At 35.2% G+C, this 20810-nt stretch overlaps 1 protein-coding gene across 2 annotated transcripts; it reads left to right on the top strand.

Moving 5' to 3' along the window:
* The first annotated feature begins 108 nt into the window (after positions 1–108).
* LOC135847943 (tyrosine-protein kinase receptor Tie-1-like) lies at positions 109–15766 on the top strand. Of its 2 annotated transcripts, XM_065367684.1 has the most exons (9): positions 109–314; positions 5978–6990; positions 10796–11017; positions 11126–11246; positions 12040–12235; positions 12338–12460; positions 12592–12721; positions 15382–15463; positions 15557–15766. In XM_065367684.1, the coding sequence occupies exons 6-9, from the start codon at positions 12425–12427 to the stop codon at positions 15672–15674; spliced, it is 366 nt and encodes a 121-aa protein (XP_065223756.1). In that variant the 5' UTR covers positions 109–314; positions 5978–6990; positions 10796–11017; positions 11126–11246; positions 12040–12235; positions 12338–12424; the 3' UTR covers positions 15675–15766. The 2 variants fall into 2 exon arrangements, 1 of the variants encoding a protein (XP_065223756.1); XR_010559274.1 differs by lacking the exons at positions 15382–15463; positions 15557–15766 and having other exon boundaries at positions 12592–12607.
* The last annotated feature ends 5044 nt before the right edge of the window (positions 15767–20810 follow it).

The following is a 20810-nucleotide window of genomic DNA, read 5'->3' on the forward strand; positions in this document are numbered from 1 at the left end:
TGTTTTATTGATAAGAGTCGCAACGATGGTATGATCGTATCAAAAACAATATCATGATTACGATAAAGCTCATAAAAATGATGCATGCTTCGCCCTAACTGAAATACACGTAGGTACCCAACACTGATTTAGATAAAATGAGAAAGTTTTGGCAAACGTTTGATTTTCTATTTCGGACTGGTTTACAACACAAGCAAGTGATTCGAAGAGAAATCCATTCTGAGGAGATATACGTACTACGTAGATACTTATTACCTACCCATGCTTTCATCTCAACATTTCTATGCAAGTCTGCAGACAAAATGAACCCCAAGGTAAGCGCAAAATTTCATATCCTCATTTTCTTTAATCCTAGGACCGTATATATAGCTTAAGAAATTCTGTAAGGCGATGCTCACTGTTCGCCGATGAGAGAGGGGGAGGGGGTGTGAATTGTACAATCAGGTCTGCATACCGATAAACATAAACGGTATTGGTACCCGGTATTGGTATTTAGCATACAGTTCCCAAAATGGTATTGGTATTTCGGTATTCTTCAATACAGATGTCGAATTTTGGTATTTCGGTATTGGTATTTTATTCTGTTGTGGATTTTTTTTCGGTATCTGGTATTGGTATTGGTATTGTACCAACATAATACCGAATAAAAAGTGTGTTTTTAGGCCAGAATTTGAGAATTAACAAAGTTTTTCAAATTTTTTTAGAAGTTACACTTTTTTTCTATTTAAACACCTCAATTTGCGAGTTCAAGGGTTATCATTATCACTTACAAGTTTTTCAACATGAGTAATTTATTAGTTATTTTATTTATAATTTTATAATCAATCAAAAAATTCAAAATACCACAAAATACCAATACCAAAATATACCATTGAAAATTATTTCGGTATTGGTCGTTTCAAAAACTTTATTGGTATTTTGTAAATCGGTACTTCGTCTGTCTGCTAATTGGTATTGGTAAAACAGTATTTGTAAATTTTTTCAAAATTTGCCAGTATTGCCGATATTGGTATTTTGGTACTTACATATATCGGTATGCAGCCCTGTGTACAAAATATATAATTTTAGAGAGTGCATCAATGGGCTCTCCCCCAGAGGGCACTGTGCAAAACTTATCAGGGCATGGGCACCCTCCACCCTCGTATTTAATATCTGGTGACTATATATTTTAGCTATCTTAAATTTGTTTCTAATAGATATTTTAAATTGGGAAATATAATAATTGAACGATAAAAAAGGTGGTTAGCACAATAACCATTTGAACGATAAAACATGGCTTAGTAATGGTAGTTTAGGTGTTAAGCACAGCATTTTTCAACCATTGAAAAAGCTTGTTAGCCCGATAATTTTCATTGATAAACACGATATTTTTTACTGACAAAGAAAACGTTGGCACACAGTGGGACAGATTCATTTTTCAGGGTGTCAAAAATCATATTTCAGAAATGAATGCAAATTTGGATGTCAATCTTTTTGATACACAGGTATTTTGAGGTGCTGAATATTCATTTTTGTCGTTATTTTGGTTCGAACCTCAAATGTGGGCCCTAGGAGGAGTGGAGGAGGGTGCAAAGGGGTAGGTATCAATAGAATGTACGTTTTTTAGGCTCCAGAGTTTATTTTTGACGTTATTTTGGTTTGAAACAGAAATGGGGCCTCAGGAGGGGGTGCAAAGGGGTAAATTTATGAAAAAGTCGAGTAGGGTATTGATATGTAGATATACGTTTTTTGGGCTCCAGAATTCACTTTTGATGCTACATATTTTGGTTCGAAACCCAAATGGAACCCCAGAAGGGGGTGCAAAGGTTATCGACCCATATGGAAAAAAACCATGGTTTACTATAGTTACTATAAAGATTTTTGTAGTCAACTGTAGAAATGTCAAAGTCAGCTATAGTAACTATGAACATTTTCATAGTCAACTAGGTATAGTTATCATGATAAATTTTTGTAGTCAACTATAGTAACTACGAAAATTTTCATAGTTAACAATACTAACTATGTATGAAAATTTTCGTAGTCAACTATGATAACGCAAAAAATTTCATAAAAACCTTGGTGAAAATCATTTTTTTAAAAAAAAGTTCAAAGAGAAACATGTGTTTTATTTGAAGTAAAGTAATATAGATCTGAAATGATTCGTGATTCGAAAATTTCAACAATTCGTGTTGACTATTATTCATATCATTTTTTCTACTTTTAATTCAATTTTTGAACGTTTTCTACCTGATAGGAATTGCGTTTTTTGATATGATGTCCAACCTCAATTTCGATTAAGTTGATTTACAATTTAATAAATTTGCTCAGGTACCTTTGGAAACAATGTCTGATAGAAAAAAACAACAAAAGGACAAAATCAATGATTTCTAAAAAAAAAAATCGATTCACACTTTAATTTGAAGGCATGAGACTATACAAATATGACGCAATTTGCGGAAAAAAATCGAACACATTTTGTATCTAAATTCAGATCCTTTTTTTGTGAGTTTTTGAAGGACTTTGCACCATAAACCTGTAGATACATATAAAAAATTTTCAAAATGAAATATTGAAAAATTTTCATCCCGTGTTTTGGCAAAAAATAAATAATTTTTTTTTCAAATTATCACACTTTATACCAAAATTTCAGCTCAGTTTTTTTTTCAAGTCATAGTATACCCAAATAAATCATTCATCAATTCATCAAAAATTATTCATCATTGGTATTCAAAACAATGTTCATCAACTTTCAAAAACACCCCCTAGTGACAAAATATGAGAGTGTTTTCGCTAGCGACTTTTTAGGACCACTTTGCTATAGCGTTTTCGCTGGCGAATAGCGAATCCGCTCTACAAGGTATGCTATTCACTGTAGGGGGTAATGTGTAGCTGGAACAAGTGACCAAACAAAAGAAAAAGATTCTTTTGTGACAAAACTACACCCACAATTAACAGAAATATGAATGTGTAGGGTAGGCGCCTAGGTACTAGGTAGTATATTGTAGTTGCACAGTAAAGTCATTATCTCCAACTAAAGAGTGATGGAACCGGTTTTCTTCTCTACTTTCTCTGGGATGTTTAGTTTGGTTCTTGCTGATCTCCTCCTACCCCGTGTACCTGGTACTGATGTAAGGGATATTTGTCAACTTCATTTATAGGAGTACACCACTAGTCCAGGTTTAGAAATTGGTATTAAATTAAGCATATATGGCAATCGATCCTCGTTCAGGGAGCTAATTTTTTTTTGATCGATTTCGAGAAATTTATCCACCCAAATATATGTATCTGTAGCCAATAATTTTTCTATTTTTTTGTGATGTGTTTGAACAGTATGTGATATGTTTATGACAGTGAAATATTTTTTTAAAAAAGAAATTGGTTATTTGTGAAACATTTCCAGAAAAAAGAAAAACATGCTGCATTTCATGGGTTTCTTAAACTGAAAGTGCTTCATACTAAAAAAAAAGATATGTACTTAATTGCATACCTAAGCACATATATCCACACAATTATTAAGAGGAAAAGACAAGCAATTTGGGGTACATAGCAGTCAAATTTTCAGGGGTTTTTGAGTCAAAAACAATCTTCAAATTTTAGTCCCAAAAAAGTGTAATAAATGGGTAACAGTTTCACTTGAAAATTAAAGGCACACACAATCCTCACAAAAAAAGGATAGAGCTTTGAAATTCGCATTATCAGCTAATTCCTTGGATTTTTTGAGTCAGAAAACTGTATTTTATTTTTATCCCAAATAGTGTTGTATCAAATGTGATTATTTAAAATAATCGCAAAAAAATTAATTGACAAAAAATTATTGCTGTCTTAATTAATCGTTCAAAAATAATCGATTATAATCAAATTTGGAATAAATCATGCAAAAATACAACGTTTTTTCGTATTTTGGACCCATTTTTCCACAAAATTTTTAATTTTACTTTCATTTTCATAAAATAACGAAATATTTTTCAAAAAGTACCTCTCATTTTGATTTTTCATGCCTAAAAATCCAACTCTTTGCAGAAAACTTATTCAAATTATTGAAAAATTTTGCCAAAAAAACTGAACATGCGATTATTGGATGTGTGATTTTTTGTCAAAATAATCGATTAATTCATCCTCGATTATCAGAAAAAAATAATCGCATTTACATTACATTTCACCTTGATTAATCGATTATTTTCATAATTGATTATAATTGGATACAACACTAATCCCATACTAAAGACTCAATCTTCAGGGAGGGAGATGGAGAAAAAATCAGGGCTTCAAACTGGAACGTTTTCGGGTAAGGGTATCGGGTATGGGTACAGATTTATTTCTCAGAGAATCGGGTATGGGTATCTGGTACGGGTATGAAAATTTTAAACGTTCGGGTACGGGTACGGGTTCGGGTATTTTAGGTGAAATACCCAAACTGTACCCGATCTATCCAGTATTTTCGGGTATTTGGGTTCAAAATAGTCTCTATCGGGTACAGGTACGGGTACGGGTACAGGTTCGGGTATTCCTCATTTCATTTTTCGGGTATGGGTACGGGTACGGGTTTGAAGCCCTGGAAAAAATGAAATTTTTCAGGGAGGGAGATGAAAAAAAATGAAATTTTTCAACTTTGCCGAATGAAGCATCAAAATAAATGTTTTTCAACCTTCTAAATTGAAATCCATTTTAGAATTAATTATTTAATTCAAGTTCCTTTTCGCGAAAAATTCAACAGCAAAACGTTAAAAGATGTTTTTGTAGCTAAACTATTCCAAATGGTAACATGCATCAAAAAATGCCAGCAAAAAAGCGAAATGCTGAAGTAAATTAATACCTGAAATAGCGTTTTCGCTTTTCGCCCTCAAAAATGCCAGCGGTTTTGCTTTTCACCCACAAAAATGCTCTGTGATAAAAACTGTCGATAGCGGTTTCGCTATCCGCTGTCATTTCCACCATGTGAAAAGAAAATGGCGAAAAGCGAATTCGCCAGCGACTTTTTAGGACTTTCTAGCTATCCGCCAGCGTTTTCGCTAGCGGATCGCGTTTTTTGTTGTCAATTGGGCCCATATTTGTAACATTCAAAAAAAAAAAAAAAAAAAAAATCAACAAGTTGAAAAATTTAGAAGTCCAGACCTAAAAATATAGAATATATGCCCAAATAAACCCCTATTCCTCAAGCAGCGCAGTGGCCGAGTAGGTTGGTTAGGTGGAATGATCGGAGTAACGTGTAACGTGTCACGACACGAGGGTCGAGGGGTCAAGCCCCGCTGGTGATGAAATTTTTTGAATTTTTTTTTCGTTTTTTGGAAAATTTATTGGCTTACAATGCTTGAAAATACAGAATTCATCGATGGGCATTCCATTATTGGTGTTTTTACACTATTTTTTACCTAAAATTTTGGTACTATACTATACTATACTATACTATGCTATGATTTACTATAGTAACTGTAGTCGCGAAAATACCATGGTTTACTATAGTACTTTTTTTTCATAGTCAACCATGGTTTTTTTCTGTATGGGCAAATAGGTAAAAAAATGAAATTTTTTGTAATTTCATTGAACAATCTGTGATTTTTTCAAGTCCAATTAGGGGAGAATCAGGACATTTTGAGAAAAATTATTAGGCTCAGGTGAAATTTTACCGAATTTCAACTCTTCCTTGGCAGCAAAATCTATCCCGTTGGGTCAAAAACATAAACGAAGTCGCCCGGCGTTATCTCGTAAAGCTTTATTGAAATAGGTACCTGCTAGAACACTTCATTTTTTATTCACTCGCGAAAATCTTGTACCTTTTTGTCCTTCATTTATCAGGTGTTGAATATTCCGTGTATTAGAGATTTGTGGCCCGTGGGGATATTAAGCACCAAGAAAACATTGTTGATGACTTGGATGAAAATTCCAATCCTCTCAACTCTCTCAACCTTCAATGAAAAAGTCATGAAGGCTTATTAAACATAAACCCACCTATGCAAAACAATGAGTGAAATTTCAATTTTTCTTTTGACGGATGTTTCAGAAACTGAGCACTGAAAACTTTCATCTCAATATTTACATACTCATCTGAAGTAGCATTTCTGCCCACTTATTTGTGGCGTTGAGAGGAGAAAGAGATGGATGACACATTTGGCACAATGCTGGATATCATTTCTGGATGCATTTATGTTTTGCTTTATTTACTTTCCAGTACTTGTTTAGTTATTTATTTGTACAATTTTTTTGCTACTAATACTCCACAACATTTGATAATCAGATATTTGACAATGTACTGTATGTACCTACTGGTAACTATCACATATCAAACCTTCACATTTTTTTTGCAATTCCCAAAAGACTATCCTAAAATTTACTTGTGGCTTTTGTGGTTTTTTCGTTTCTTACTATTGACCGCGTTATCTTCTGTAGGGTCAGTTACAATGATAAGCATAAAAAAATTGAAGAAGTTTTCTATTATAAGAGTATTACATGGCACTGATTCCTTGTTATGGTTTGATTATACAAAATTTTCACTCTATCGTCTCTACGGAATAGTCTTTAGTCTGATCATTGTAATAATCACTTCATCACTAGATGAATTGACTCAGCAAAACATTAATTTTTTCATCTTCCTTTTATTCAATTCTATAATGATGCTATATATTTTCGCGTTCATGTGGCATATTCTTAGAATGGAGATTGCTAAGATAATGTCATTCATTGATTTTTCATTGTATTTTCGTATTATCATCATAGTCTTTGTTCCAGTTTCTATCAAATGCATAATGTTTGTAATTTTTGTTCCGAAGTTATTATTACAAGTAGATCCAATTAATGCTGAGGAAAATTTTGGTCTTATTCTTAATATGCTTTTCATTTGTAAAGGATTCATGATTGGATTACTCTTTACATTTAATAAAAGTAGTACATTCAACAGAGACTCCACAGCAAAAAAAATGACTAATTTTGAAGAAAACTTGATTTACGATCAAGTCGACGCCGACGTGTTACCATATGATGAAAAGTGGGAATTCCCTAGAAAAAAGCTGAAATTGGGTAAGTAAGAAGAATAGAAATTCCATCATTACATTACCCATAACAATATTTAATATTACTGGGGAGTTCGACCCCTGGGCTGCTCCTCAGCCCCAACCATGGGCTCACACCATTGCTTCGCTCAGGTTGCTCGCCTTTTGCCCTCCCCCCACGCAAAAAATTAAAAATATTTTCACTGAAAATTCAAAATTGTTAAAGAACTCCCAATGATTTCCCCAAGTGAAAATTCCAGGTCTTTGTTGTGTTGTTGTTAGTTTCTGTTTATACTTATAGGTATTGAAATTTCCAATTTTGTTGTTTTCAGTTTTATATTCTCGCATTTCTCCTTGTTTTTTAGTTTTGGATTCAATTTTAGTTTTTTTTGTTTAGATGTCTTTCAGCTTTCTTTGGTTTTTGATTCAAATTCATTTTCCCCCCTGTTTTGATGTCTTTCAATTTTCTTTGCCGATTGTTTCCACTTTCATCATCATCATTCTTTTCTTGTTTTTATTCATCAATTTTTGACATTATTCTTTTTTAATCTGGAGTGTACATCTCTTAAGCTTTATTTAAAATGCCTAAGTAATGAATTCTCAAGATGCTGAAGAAGCTGAAGCCATCCGTGCTAACCAATATAGAGTGCATGATCTTGAATCTGCAAGAAAATATCCATGCTGGCCTAAAATTCGAAGGCGCCAAATTTGTAAAACCAAAAAAATGGCCAAATCTGCACAATCTCAATCAACTTTGTTAATTCCAGTCAGAAACAAGTTCAAAAGTATCTCTGTGCCAAATGAATCTAAACCAAATGAACAACCTATCAATGAAAAAGATACCAGCAATGAATTCATCATCATTAAATCATATCACCCTGCGCTGGGGTATTGTGACCACTACAAAATTACATAATCCTGCGGGTAAGCGTGCGCCACTGCTCCTTATCTTGGGCTCTTCTCACACATTTGGCAAAGCTGCAGCCAGTCGCTTTGAAAATCGAGTCAGTCCATTGAGTCAAAGATCTTCCTCAGGCTCTCGCTCCATCCACTTTTCCTTGCACAAAAATCGCCTCCACGGCATCCGCTCTCATCAGCCATCCAAAGTACTTAAGTATCCAACAAAGAACCACTGCGGACAGTAGTTTGGTCCCACCAATCTCTCGGAGTATTGAATTGAGGCGTTCATTCTCTTGGCCATCCAAGGAACTCTGAGTAGCTGCCTCCAGCACCACATTTCCATCATGTCGATCCATCGCCTATCACCTTCGCGAATAGTTCGAGTCTCCAACGCATACAGGAAGACAGAAAAGACCAGCGCATTGACGAGTCAAATTTTAAGGCTCCTGCTGATCGCCGAATCGCTCCATATTCGCTTCAAACGAGTCATCACAGTTTTGGCGAGTTGGCAACGGTGACTAATCTCAGCTTCGCATCTGCTGGTGTTCTCAATGATGGAGCCAAGGTAGGAGAATCTCTTGACAACTTCAATTCCTCCGACATCCTGGATCTCCGGCAAGTTTTTGGATGGCCAGTCAATTACCATCATCTTTGTTTTCGCAGTGTTGATCAGTAAGCCATATTTACTCAATACTTGAGGCTACCGGAGTGGTGTCATTGGCATACCAAAGGTTGGTGATCCGCCAGCCACCTATCAGGACACCTCCGGGCCATTCATCAGCTCCATCCGCATCATCAATGATCTTCTGCAGTGTCTCTCGGATGATGTACTCTCCGTAGATGTTGAACAGAAGCTGAGACAGTATGCATCCTTGGCGAACTCCTTTTTCAGGGTGAAACTTCCCTGATGTTGTCCTGTTGGCGCGGACATTAGCTGATCCCTTCTTGTACAGTTGTTTGATCAGCCACACTAGATGTTTCGGAGCACCAATCTCCAGCAGAATCCCCCATAATTTCTGCCACTGGACACAATCGAATGCTTTCTTGTAGTCCACGAAGCACAACACCGCAGGAACACTGTACTCCCAAGCTTTCTCAATGAGCATTCTAACATTGGGGATTTGCTCTCTGGTGCCTCTTCCTTTGGTGAATCTGGTCTGTTCTTGTGGAATTTCAGACTGCATGAGTGGATACAAAATAATGATCATAGATGATTTTCAGGAGTACTTTGCTGGCGTGTGAGATGAGCGATATGGTGCGATAGTTCTCACAGTTCTCTGGTGAGCCCTTTTTGTACAATGTGATTTAAGTTGACTGGGTCCAATCGTTTGGCCATTCTCCGGTTTGCCATCCGTGATTGCAGATGTGATGGATTCTTTTGGTGGCTTTAATGCTGCCAGTTTTGAAGACTTTGGCAGGTATATTGTCAGGGCCAGGAGCTTTGTTGTTTTTCAGATATTCCATGGCTTTGACGACCTCTTCGTAGAGGATTAACCTAAATTAATACAAGACTTATTATAAAATACCTATAATATAAGTTTGTAATAGTACTTTATGTACTGGTACAGTAAATGAATATGATGATGGTATTTTACTGTTTTTTTTTTTTTTTTGTTAATTTCTTTAATCTATTTGTCATAAATTCATTTTCTATTTGTTTCCAGTTTTCAACCATATTCGTTTTATTCCACTTCAAAACCATTCTTGGGGGGGGGGCATTCATTTTTTTCAGTTCTAATCATTGATTCCTGTAATAATTTATTTGTTCTAATTTTTTATTGTTTTTTTTTTTTTTTTTACTTAATATTCATTCCTTTTCCGCCATTCTCATTTTATTTCACGTGAAACTTTCTGGGGGGGGGGGCAGTCATTACTTTTCTCCCTGTTTTTTTTTCAATTTTGAAAAATATTTTAATTTAGGTACTTAATTTCATGTTTTCTTTTTCAACGATCAAGTGTATGTTTCTGTTTCTAAATTTTCTTTTCTTAAGTACATCATTGTTTCCTTTTCATTCCTTTTTTATTAGTATATATCATTTTTTATTGCATTTATTTATCAATTCCCATCTGTTTTCATTTTTTATTGTTTTTTTGCTCATTTTTTTCAACTAGTTATTTGTCATAAATTCATTTTCTATTCCTTTTCAACCATATTAGTTTTATTTCATTTCCAAACATTTTCCCTGGGTGGGGGGGGGGCATTAATTTTTTCTCAGTTTTAATTTTTTTCAATGATCAAGATTGTTTCAAAAGTGTTAAGTACGTTTTTGTTTCTAAATTTTCTATTCTTACAATTGTTTCCTGGTTTTGGTTTCAATTATTTCTTTTGGTAGTTTTGGTTCTATTCAGTTTTTTCAGGATTGATTTCATTTTTAGAATTTTATGTTTTATTTTTCCACCTCATTTCCTCATATTCAATTTTGGTTCCTTTTCAGTTTTCATTATTTTGAGGGTTTTCAACTTTCAAAGTTTTTTGTTTGTTTTAGTTTTGTTGTTGTTAGTTTCTGTTTTATTTATATATTTGATGTTTTCATTTTCAATTTTTTGTTTGATATGGGGTTTTATTGGAGCAATTTTTTTTGCTTTTGGTTTTTGAACCTACATTCAGTTTTTTTTACTTCTTGAATTTCAATTTAGTTTTTTCACAGCTGTTGATTTCTTTTTAATTCAATGGTTTTTGTTTAGAGGTCTTTGAATTTTCTGTATCTGTTTTTTTACTGTTATTTTCATTCTTGATGATGAGGAATGTTTGAATGCACATCTATACGTCATAAAGAACATTTTAAAAAAATGAGCGAAATCGGGTAATATGAAGAGCCAGGGCTGGCGAGACAAACTTTTCACAAAATTCTTTAAATATATATATACATAGATTCATAGGTATGTACTAATCAGTACCTATGCGCTTTATTAAATTCATAACTTGAAATCAGGAAAAATTCTTGGTTCCGGAGCGTTTGGAACTGTTCGAAAAGCTGAAGCTATCAGTGTAACTAATGAAATAGGCAAAACTGTCGCTGCCAAAACAGTAAAACTCAGCGCCCATCCACTTCATGTCAAGGCCTTGATTTCTGAACTAAAAATAATGATATATTTGGGTCATCATGTGAATGTGGTAAACTTACTGGGAGCTTGCACCACCGATTTAGATAAAAGTAAAGTAGAAAGTCACAAATCTAATTTCTATTTAGATGTCTACCATATGAAAGTTGAAACTGAATATACCAACATAAGTATATCCATCATTTTTTCTCTCTTTACAGACGACTTGGTGGTCATTGTTGAGTACTGTCAGTATGGAAATCTGCACGATTTTCTCTTTAATCAAAGAAATAACTTCATCAATCAAATACATGAAAGTGGAGAAATTGATTTTACCATTGGGTAGGTACTAGCCTATTGTTCATTTTCTATTTCAATGTACATACCTAAACTAAGTTGTCCGTCTAACATAGCTTGAGCTGAATTGTATCAGTCACATTCTATGGAAGCCAAAAAAGAATAACAGAAGGGGTTCCAAAATTGATTTGCTCTTATCTTGATTTTTTTTTCAATGAATCTTTTTCAGCCAATCAGCCATAAAATAAACATGCAAAAAATACATAACCATCCAATAATTTTTACTTTCTAAAAAATTTTTGGAACAAAAAAAATTTGGAAAAATTTGTTGGAATTTGGCATTGATATTACGCTAAATCATTGACGTCAATGCGCTAAATGGATAGGTACACAGCGTGTAGAGAGGCGGGTGGCCGGGGTGGGAAATGCAATGCTGACGAAGTTCACAGAGGAAAGGTGAGGTTATTGAGGCGCGCGCATCCATTCGGCGCAAGTAATATGCCCATCGAAACGTTTTGCAAGGGGGAAGAGGCGATCAACTTCAAATTTACGCGGATCTACGCGGCCACCAAATTTGAATTCAAAATCAAAATTAACCAATCAGATACCATGCGCAGAAAAAAATCGCATCAATAACTAAATAAGCCAATACGCTTCGTTGTTGTTCATTGACGCGGGGTAAATGGACTTGCTGGCTATCCATTTAGTGTAATATTGATGGAATTTGGCTTATGCAAATGACACAATTCAGCTCAAGCTATGTTAGAAGGACAATAAGAACATTACAGGCTAGTTTGAAAACGGTTTCTAACGAATAATTTTCTCTTTCGAATTGAAGAAATGGTTCGTCAAATGATGGAGCAACCAACAAAGAAAATGCTGTTTCAAATGCAGACGAACCAGACAAAACCTGTGGAAACGGAAATTATCAAGGGGAGTACAATGATACTGACATTGCACCAATCAAAACTAAAAATTTGATTGATTGGTGTTCCCAAATATCAAAGGGGATGGAATACATGGCCAGTTGAAAGGTACACACTGTACAAAACTTTTTCAGTGCATTCACTCTTCATACTTACCTATAATCAGAATCTAAAACTTATGTTTCTTTCATATGTATTTTACTCTCTCAGGTTTTACATGGTGATCTGGCAGCGAGAAATGTTTTATTAGCAGACGGCTTTGTCATTAAAATATGCGACTTTGGGCTAGCAAAAAATATGTACAAAGATGAAATTTATGAAAGAACACGTCCTGTAAGAATTTCATTTATTTGAAGGGATTGTTATTTGAACAAAACACCTACTTCCCCAATCCCCATTTTCCCTCACTTTATATGTACATATATGTACATACATCCATCCATTCATGTGATGTATTTTTGCAGACTTTGCTGCCTATCCGATGGATGGCTATAGAGTCGATAAAAGATGGAGTATTTTCAACACAATCTGATGTTTGGTCATTTGGAATAACTATGTGGGAATTATTTTCCTTATCTTCTGCACCATATCCGGGTAAGTGATTAGGTATATGAGTATGAGTCTCTTTTATGGTAAGCTTCGTCATCGTCGTTCCGTCGTGGTGGTCGCACTCCTTTACAGGAGATAGCGTATACTTCCATCTATATTAGCCATTTTCTAGTGTATCTGATAGTTTCTTTCAGGGTCTTACAGGAGTTTGTTGTTATCAGCTTCGATCGTTTCCTCCCTCTTGTAGTTCTTCCTTGAATTTTCCCCTGTAGGTCCCGCTAGCATGAAAATACCATTTTCTCGTATTTTATGTGCTAAATACTTTAGGTTTCTGTTCTTGACGTCTTCTACTACGACTTTACGCTCCCTCCTATTCTTGCTTATACTTCCTGTTGGTAATGAAGTCTATCCATGCGAGATCCGTAGTAGCCTTCGATAGCACCACATCTCGAAAGCAGATATGTACTTTCTTCTTTCATTCTACATCGGTGCATATTCGAATGTACCGATTAGTGGTTATCAGTAGAACCATAGGGGGGGGGGGTAAAAACTGTATCTGAATGTCCGTTGCAATATGACCGCGAATGTCCCAAAAAGTGTATCTGAATGTCCGTTTGGATTTTTGCGCTTACAGGGGTTTCTAAAGTAGGTCTAGGTACATCTGTTGAATATAATGTATAGAGCTCGGATTTTTATGATTTGTCATATTTTCATTCATCGCAGAAGGTTGCGCATATCCTATGGATTTGTGTGAATCATACAATTCTGAGTAAAATGAGCCCAACTTGTTGGCACATATTTTGCATATTTTGGGCATAAATGCATATAAATGCATATTTTAGACATTTTAAGCGCATATTCGTCATATTTTGGCCATTTTTTCCATTTTACAGTCATATTTTGGCCAAAAAATCTTTTTTTGGTAGAAAAAGTTGAAAAAAATTTAAAAAACAATTTAAAAAATTTTTTCACTACATTGAGGCGACTTGTAGTTGTTAACCTAGAATTGATTATTCAAAGTAAAATTGAAGACTTCAACCTCTTTTTTTTGAATTTCTTCATTTTCTAGCCTTCCCTGCACCTTTAAAATTAAAAATCCTTTCTATAGATACCCATATTGATGTTGCATAAAAGTGCATATTTTGATGGATAAGAGCATATTTTGTCATAATTTGATCAAAATAAATGCATATTTTAAGCGCATAAAATGATTTTTTAAGTGCATAAAAATCCGAGCTCTAATAATGTACCTAGTTCAAAAAATTTTTCTTGGCAAATATTTCGCATTAATTAATAATTATGCTAAATTGTAGAAAGATATCATTTCTGATCAAAAATTTGAAAAAATAGTTGAAAACTTACCTGTGAAATTGTTTTGATTTTTGAAATTGGAAAAGAACATTTAGGTTTACGTTTTGAAAATTGGGAGATTATTAAAATGAATTGTACTAACCTATACCTAGGCAAATGTTAAATATCAGAGAAAAGGTATACCTAATAGTCATGAAATGATCTACTCATAATTGTAAGATCAAGAAAGATATTTTAGAATTTTCTTCAGTTCTCAATCAAGATTATAGACACAAACGTTTTAAACAATTTTTTTTCATCCCTCCCCCTCTTATTGGACTATAAGAACATTTCAGCTTTAGCCAGTGGAATTTCACATTTTGTGTGATTTTATGTTGGATTTGAAAAATTTGAGTGGCGATTACTTTGGCTAAAAAATTGAGGTATGTCCAAATTCTTGAGAGGGAGAAACAAAAGCAGTCGATAAAGGTCAAAAAAATAAAAATCAACTTTTTAGAGCAATTCGGAGAAGAGAAACCTCACAAATCGACTTTGAAGGCGGGAAAATTTGCATGTGCGTTTTGAGGGGGTCCTTGATATGCCTTTTAAGGATTTAGACTTTTCAGCTGTAAAAAAGTAAATTTTTGTGCCTTCTCAATGGTTTTTAGCCTGATTTTCCTGAAGTAAAAATGCAATAAGGCTTAGGCTATACAGTCGATCATAATTCCAGGATTGGGAGTGGGGCCTCTCATAAATCTATTTTGGGGTTTCATGAGCTCATCTTCACCAACCTTACGCTTATCTAGGTATTTTTATGCTACATGCAAGGTATGTAGGTAGTTGTACTTTCCATTGGGTTCCATATTCGTCAAAACCCAGATATGTTTGGGAATCCCTAGTCATACAAGTTTTTTTTTACTTCGGACATTCGGATACACCTTTTGGGACATTGGCGGTCATTTTGCTTCGGACATTTGGATACAGTTTTTACCACCTGTGGTTTTATTGTATTCTACTAATCGGTACATTCAAATATGCGGCCTTCTACACGCATGATCCATGTTTCGCAGGAATACTTCAGAATGGTCTATACGTAGCATCTCATAATTCTCTTTCTCAGACCTACACTAATCGTTTGATTTCCCAGCACATTGGCGAGGTTATTGAAAGCACTTTTTGCCATTCCAATCCGTGATTTAATTTCATTATCTCAAAATTATTTTATTCGACCTATAAAAAATGTAGGTACACAAAAATGGAACTGTGAAAAAGTTTTCAACCAAATGAAAGAATTTCCGTTGAAAATTCATAAAAAATATTCTCACAAAATGATTAATACATCCTGCTTGGAACATTTATATTAATTCAAAAAAAATGTGCTACATGACTTGGATTTTTTTCTATCACTTGTATAGGAATTCAGCGTTCTGATGACCTGTATGAAAAACTGGTATCCGGCTACAGGATGGGAAAACCTCCATTTGCCACCGATGAAATGTAAGTTCGAGTTATGTTTTAATTGATATCAACTTCGCTGTGTTTTTATCAGTCGTACAAATTATTAATAATTTTTTGGAAAACTTTCATCAGATATGGTATCATGAAAGAGTGTTGGGATTTCAGTCCAATGTCCAGACCAACATTCACTCAACTTATTAACCGTATTGAAGGTATACTGAAACAGGATATGAAAATATTTCTAGAATAGGTAGAGTCAAATCAACATCGTTTGTTTGTTCAACCATTATTTTATGTAGGTATGTAGATAGTTTTTATGCAATAAAGTAAGTTTCCACCGGAGCTTGTTTTCATTAATTCTGTAAAGCTGAATTTGAGATTTTCTGATCTTCTCTGAATTACAACGCCAATATCTAAGTATAACTACCTACTTATAAAACAGGTTGAGCTGGGAACAAATCAGATTACGAACAAAGGTAATTCTATATTGTCAAAATCAAAACTTGTTTTTTCATGGTGAAAACAAGTAACAACAGTTTGAAAATTTCGAAAAAAAGTACCAGATATATGTACCTACTAACCAACATTGAAATAAGATCTCAAGTATATATATATCTAAATGATTCTCAACTTCAATAAAAATTCCAAAAAATTTTAAAAATTGAAAGGCTCATGAATTATTTATTTGAGGGGGTTAAATTTGAATACTACTCAGTACTCAAGTTAACCTCTCTGAATTCTCACCAGTGTTCGTGAATATGGCCAAAACAGAAGGCACCAAAACATTTTGAATGACTATTTCCTCATAAAAAGGGCCTCTTGATGTCCACTGGCCTCTTCTTTTTTTTCAAAATAGAACACTACAATGAGTCAATTTTATTCAATGCGATAAAATAAAATCTCACGTTTTTGTGGCAGTTTCTGATAATTTAAAATTTCCGAAATTTGACTTGACGGCTCCAGAACAGCTTAAAAACACCTTCAATTTAATGCTTTGAAATGAAGAAAAAAAAAAAAAATGAATAAAACGAATCAGCGTTGGCACTCATTTGATATCAATAAATACTTTATTTTTTGAACCTCACTCTCGCTTCTGCGAAATCATATCTACTTATGAATTTACATCACTCACATATTTTACAGAACTCGGGAATAGAATCCAGTACGTCTCTTGCAGACTAAGTACCTACGTCATCGCCGGAATTATCATGATTATTATCTGAATAAAAATGATTTGCGCAGGAACACCTATTTCCTGACAGTGATAAAATTAACACGTTCGTCATGACTTCATGTATTTGTAATTTTTTCGTCGATAGAGCATCTACAAAAATTCCCTTATGTCGGAACTAGAAAGTGCAATGAAATGGTCAGTTTTTATAAAAATTAACATATGTATAGGTAAGGTGATTAAATGCATCTAGGTGGTGATTCAACATAAAAAGTATATGTTACTCCATTCCAAAAACGTTTTTGCGAAGATACGTGGGAACTCAATGTTTTTAATTCACCGAAGCTAAACGTAAGTAAAATCATTCCTTTTTACATTTAACCCTTAAAGGCCCAGGTAAATCCTGAGATGTTATGAAAATATGCTTTCAATTTCTTGAATAAGATCATCACAAGTATCACTTTTACTCACAGTTCACCCCCCAAGCCCTTTGAAGCCACTTCGGAAATGATAGACTTATTTATTTGATTATCCTCCAAAATCGAAGAAGCAAAGAACCCAATTGGGTCAATCTTGGAACCGAATGATATAGGTAGTTTTATTAGATGCAATGAATGAGTGAAAGCATAATTCAAAAGAACACCTCACCCCTTTTTGGGAGGAAAACATTCATAAAAGTTGGGAACAAATACAGGAACCCATGCTCCATTTTTGGATGAACATATTGATGGATGAGCTTTCACAAAATGAAATCAAGAAAGGTGTGTGCAGGGTGGACCAGAGCGTTTTTTTTTTTTTTTTTTTACAAATTTGATAAACTTGTTTTGAAAAAAAAAAGCGAAAAAACAGAGCATGAATACGCAAAGCACAATGCAGAAATATTCTCAAGTCGGCTTGAAATGACAGAAACAAAAATTGAAAGGAACACAAATTAATGCTCTTAACGTCTTAACGGGGCATATGTTCAGAAAAATCTACAATCCACCCATCAAATCTATTTATCACACCGTGGATATTCTTTCTCGATATTTGTCACCAAATACTACATCCTGCAAAGGTTAGCAGTAGGATTGTTTTTCTGCAGAAATATGGAAATAGGTTTATCTACCACTGATAAAAGCTTTACACAGTCAAATTGCAGCACTCTCTGGCATTTCATAATGTTCAAGCATTCATGAAGAGGTCACTACCCCTCCACGATCATGGATAGTATAGTGCACAAGCAGAAGTCGTTGTTTACAATCATGAGATTGTGTCTAGCTTATGACTACTAGATTTAGGGGATTTGAGTTTCAGTAAGAAGCTTTCAACTGCTGTTCAACCACAACTATTCATGGAGAGGTCAATCTCATGATTGTAAATGACGACTTCTGCTCATGCAATTTTCATGATGCAAAACTACACTATCTATGATCGAGGAGGGATAGTGACCAGTGATGCATGGAAACTTACCGCGGTAACTTACCCGAGAACTTACCGGTAAGTTACCGGTAAGTTACCATGACATAAATTACCATAAGTTACCGTGGTAATTTATAAATTTTCAACAGAAATGTTGACATGGGTAATTTTTGATGTTTGCACGTACTGCTGTAGCTGTCTAGATACAACAATTTACAATTTGTCGTCGTCGTCGTAGTCGCGCTCCTTTACAGGAGATAGCGTATACTTCCATCTATATCAGCCGGTTTCTAGCGTATCTGATAGTTTCTTTCAGGGTCTTACAGGGAGAGTTGGCCGGTGAGTTTGTTGTTAACATCTCCGATCGTTTCCTCCCTCTTGTAGTTCTTCCTTGAATTTTCCCCTGTACCGCTAGCATGAAAATACCGTTTTCTCGTATTTTATGAGCTAGATACTTTAGCTTTCTGTTCTTTATATCTTCTACTACGACTTTCCGCTCCTCTCCTATTCTTGCTAATACTTCCTGGTTGGTGATGAAGTCCTTCCATGAGATCCGTAGTAGCCTTCGATAGCACCACATCTCAAAAGCAGATACTTTCTTCTCGCATTCTGCACTCATGGTCCATGTTTCACAGGAATACTTCAGAACGGTCCATACGTAGCATCGCATAATTCTCTTTCTCAGAGCTAGACTCATCGTTCGATTTCCCAGCACATTGGCTAGGTTGTTAAAGGCGCTTTTTGCCATTCCAATCCGTGATTTAATTTCTTTATGATCTCTACCATCATTATTTATCAGTGCTCCAAGGTATCTGAACTGATTTACATTTTCAATTTCTTGAGTTCCGATGTTGATTTTGACCTCCTTGAAGTCTCCTTTTGTAAATCTCATCACCTTGGTCTTGCCTGCATTTATCTTCATTCCATATTTTAATCCAGCACTGTTGATTTGGTTGATCATTTTCTGCATCTGCGCTTCTGTTTCAGCAAGGATCACTTTGTCGTCTGCGTAGCTTATTTCATTTATTCTCTTGCCGTTGATCTTGAATCCCATTTGTTTGATTCGCGCTTCTCTCATTATTTCTTCTGCGTACACGTTGAACAGCCTAGGTGAGAGGGGGCATCCTTGTCTCACGCCTCTCTTTATACCACATCTATTCTCCGAGTACTCAGTTCCAAACTTGATATTTGCGCTCTGCTCCCAGTACAAGTTCTTGATTATCCGCAGGTCTTTGTCATCGATATTGTATTTCTTCAGGATCTCCAGCATCCTCTCATGGTTGACACGATCAAATGCTTTTTCATAGTCGACGAAGCAAGCAATAATTTCCCTGTTTGCATTCAGTGCTCTTTGGATGATCACTTTCAGCAGGGCAATTGCATCTCTCGTCCCTTTTTTTGCTACAAAGCCATATTGTGTTTCGCTTAGATTTTCGTCTATCTTCTTTTCAATTCTGGCATTTATGATGGATAGTAGTAGCTTTAGAGCATGGCTCATTAATGCGATGGTTCTATATTCAGAGCATTTTTGCGAGTTATTTTTCTTCGGTATTGGTACAAAATTTACTGCTTTGAAGTCCTTAGGCAGTGTACCTTCATCGTATATCTCATTTATCATCTTCAGCAGTTCTTTTTCGTACTCAGGTGTTAGATGTTTAATCAAGTCTACTGGTATGAGATCTTCCCCCACTGCTTTGTGGTTTCTGGCTCTCTTCACCGCATTTCTCAGCTCCCACATTTCGATTCGTGGTGCCTCCTCTGTGGATGAAACTTCCATTTGAGCCGGACGTGTGTCATCTCCATACAGTTCCTGTATGTAGCTGATCCAGACCTCTTCTGTTTCTTGATTGTTAACACAATACTTTCCGTCTTTTCTTCGCATGTATGCTATTCCACTTCTCCTTTTCTTATGGGCAGCCATCATCTGCTTCACTTTGGTATGCATTTCTCTAGAGTTGTGTCTTTTCTCCAGTTCTTCTACTTCTCGACACTTCTCCTCATACCATTCATTTTTGGCCATTCTGCACATTCCCATGATCTTGTGATTTAGTTCTGTGTATTCACTACTTGGTCTGTTTGCATTCCTTCGTTCTTCCATCAGATCCAGTATCTCTTGAGTTATCCATGGTTTGTGTTTTCTTTTATCTTTGAGTGGAATAGACTTTTCTGCTGCTTTTTTAACCTTTCGCTTCCATTCTTGCCACTTCTCTTCAATACCTTGTTCTTCTTCCAACTTGTCTTCCTTTTGTTTTTCCAGTTCTTCTTGGAATTTCTTCTGCACATGCTTTGATTTGATCTTTGCAATGTCAAGTTGTTGGTATTGTTCTTTGCTCTTCTTCTGGCTCTTCATGACTATCTGGCATTTTGCAGCCAGTAGCTTATGGTCAGTGTTGCAGTCAGCACCAGGATATGTATGACAGTTCTTCACCATGTTCTTGAATCTTCTTTTTACAAGAATGTAGTCTATCTGGTTTCTGGCTCGATCTCCAGGACTGACCCATGTGTATAATCTTCTTGCATGTTGTTTGAACCAGGTATTGCATATTATTAGATCGTGTCTTTCTGCGAGCTCTACGAGCATTTCTCCTCTTTCATTCTGCTCTCCAAGTGCGTGCTTCCCTGCCACTTGGCTACCATGATCATTCCCGACTTTGGCATTGAAGTCTCCCATCAAAAACACAACATCATTGTTTTTTGAGCAATTCATTACTTCTTCTAGGTCATTGTAGAAGTTATTGATTTCTGCTGTACTGCTTTCTGCTGTTGGCGCATAAACTTGGATTATCACGATTGGTTTTGGCTTGACCTCCAATT

This window comes from Planococcus citri, chromosome 5 (genome assembly GCF_950023065.1).
Source record: "Planococcus citri chromosome 5, ihPlaCitr1.1, whole genome shotgun sequence".
Lineage (NCBI taxonomy): Eukaryota > Metazoa > Arthropoda > Insecta > Hemiptera > Pseudococcidae > Planococcus > Planococcus citri.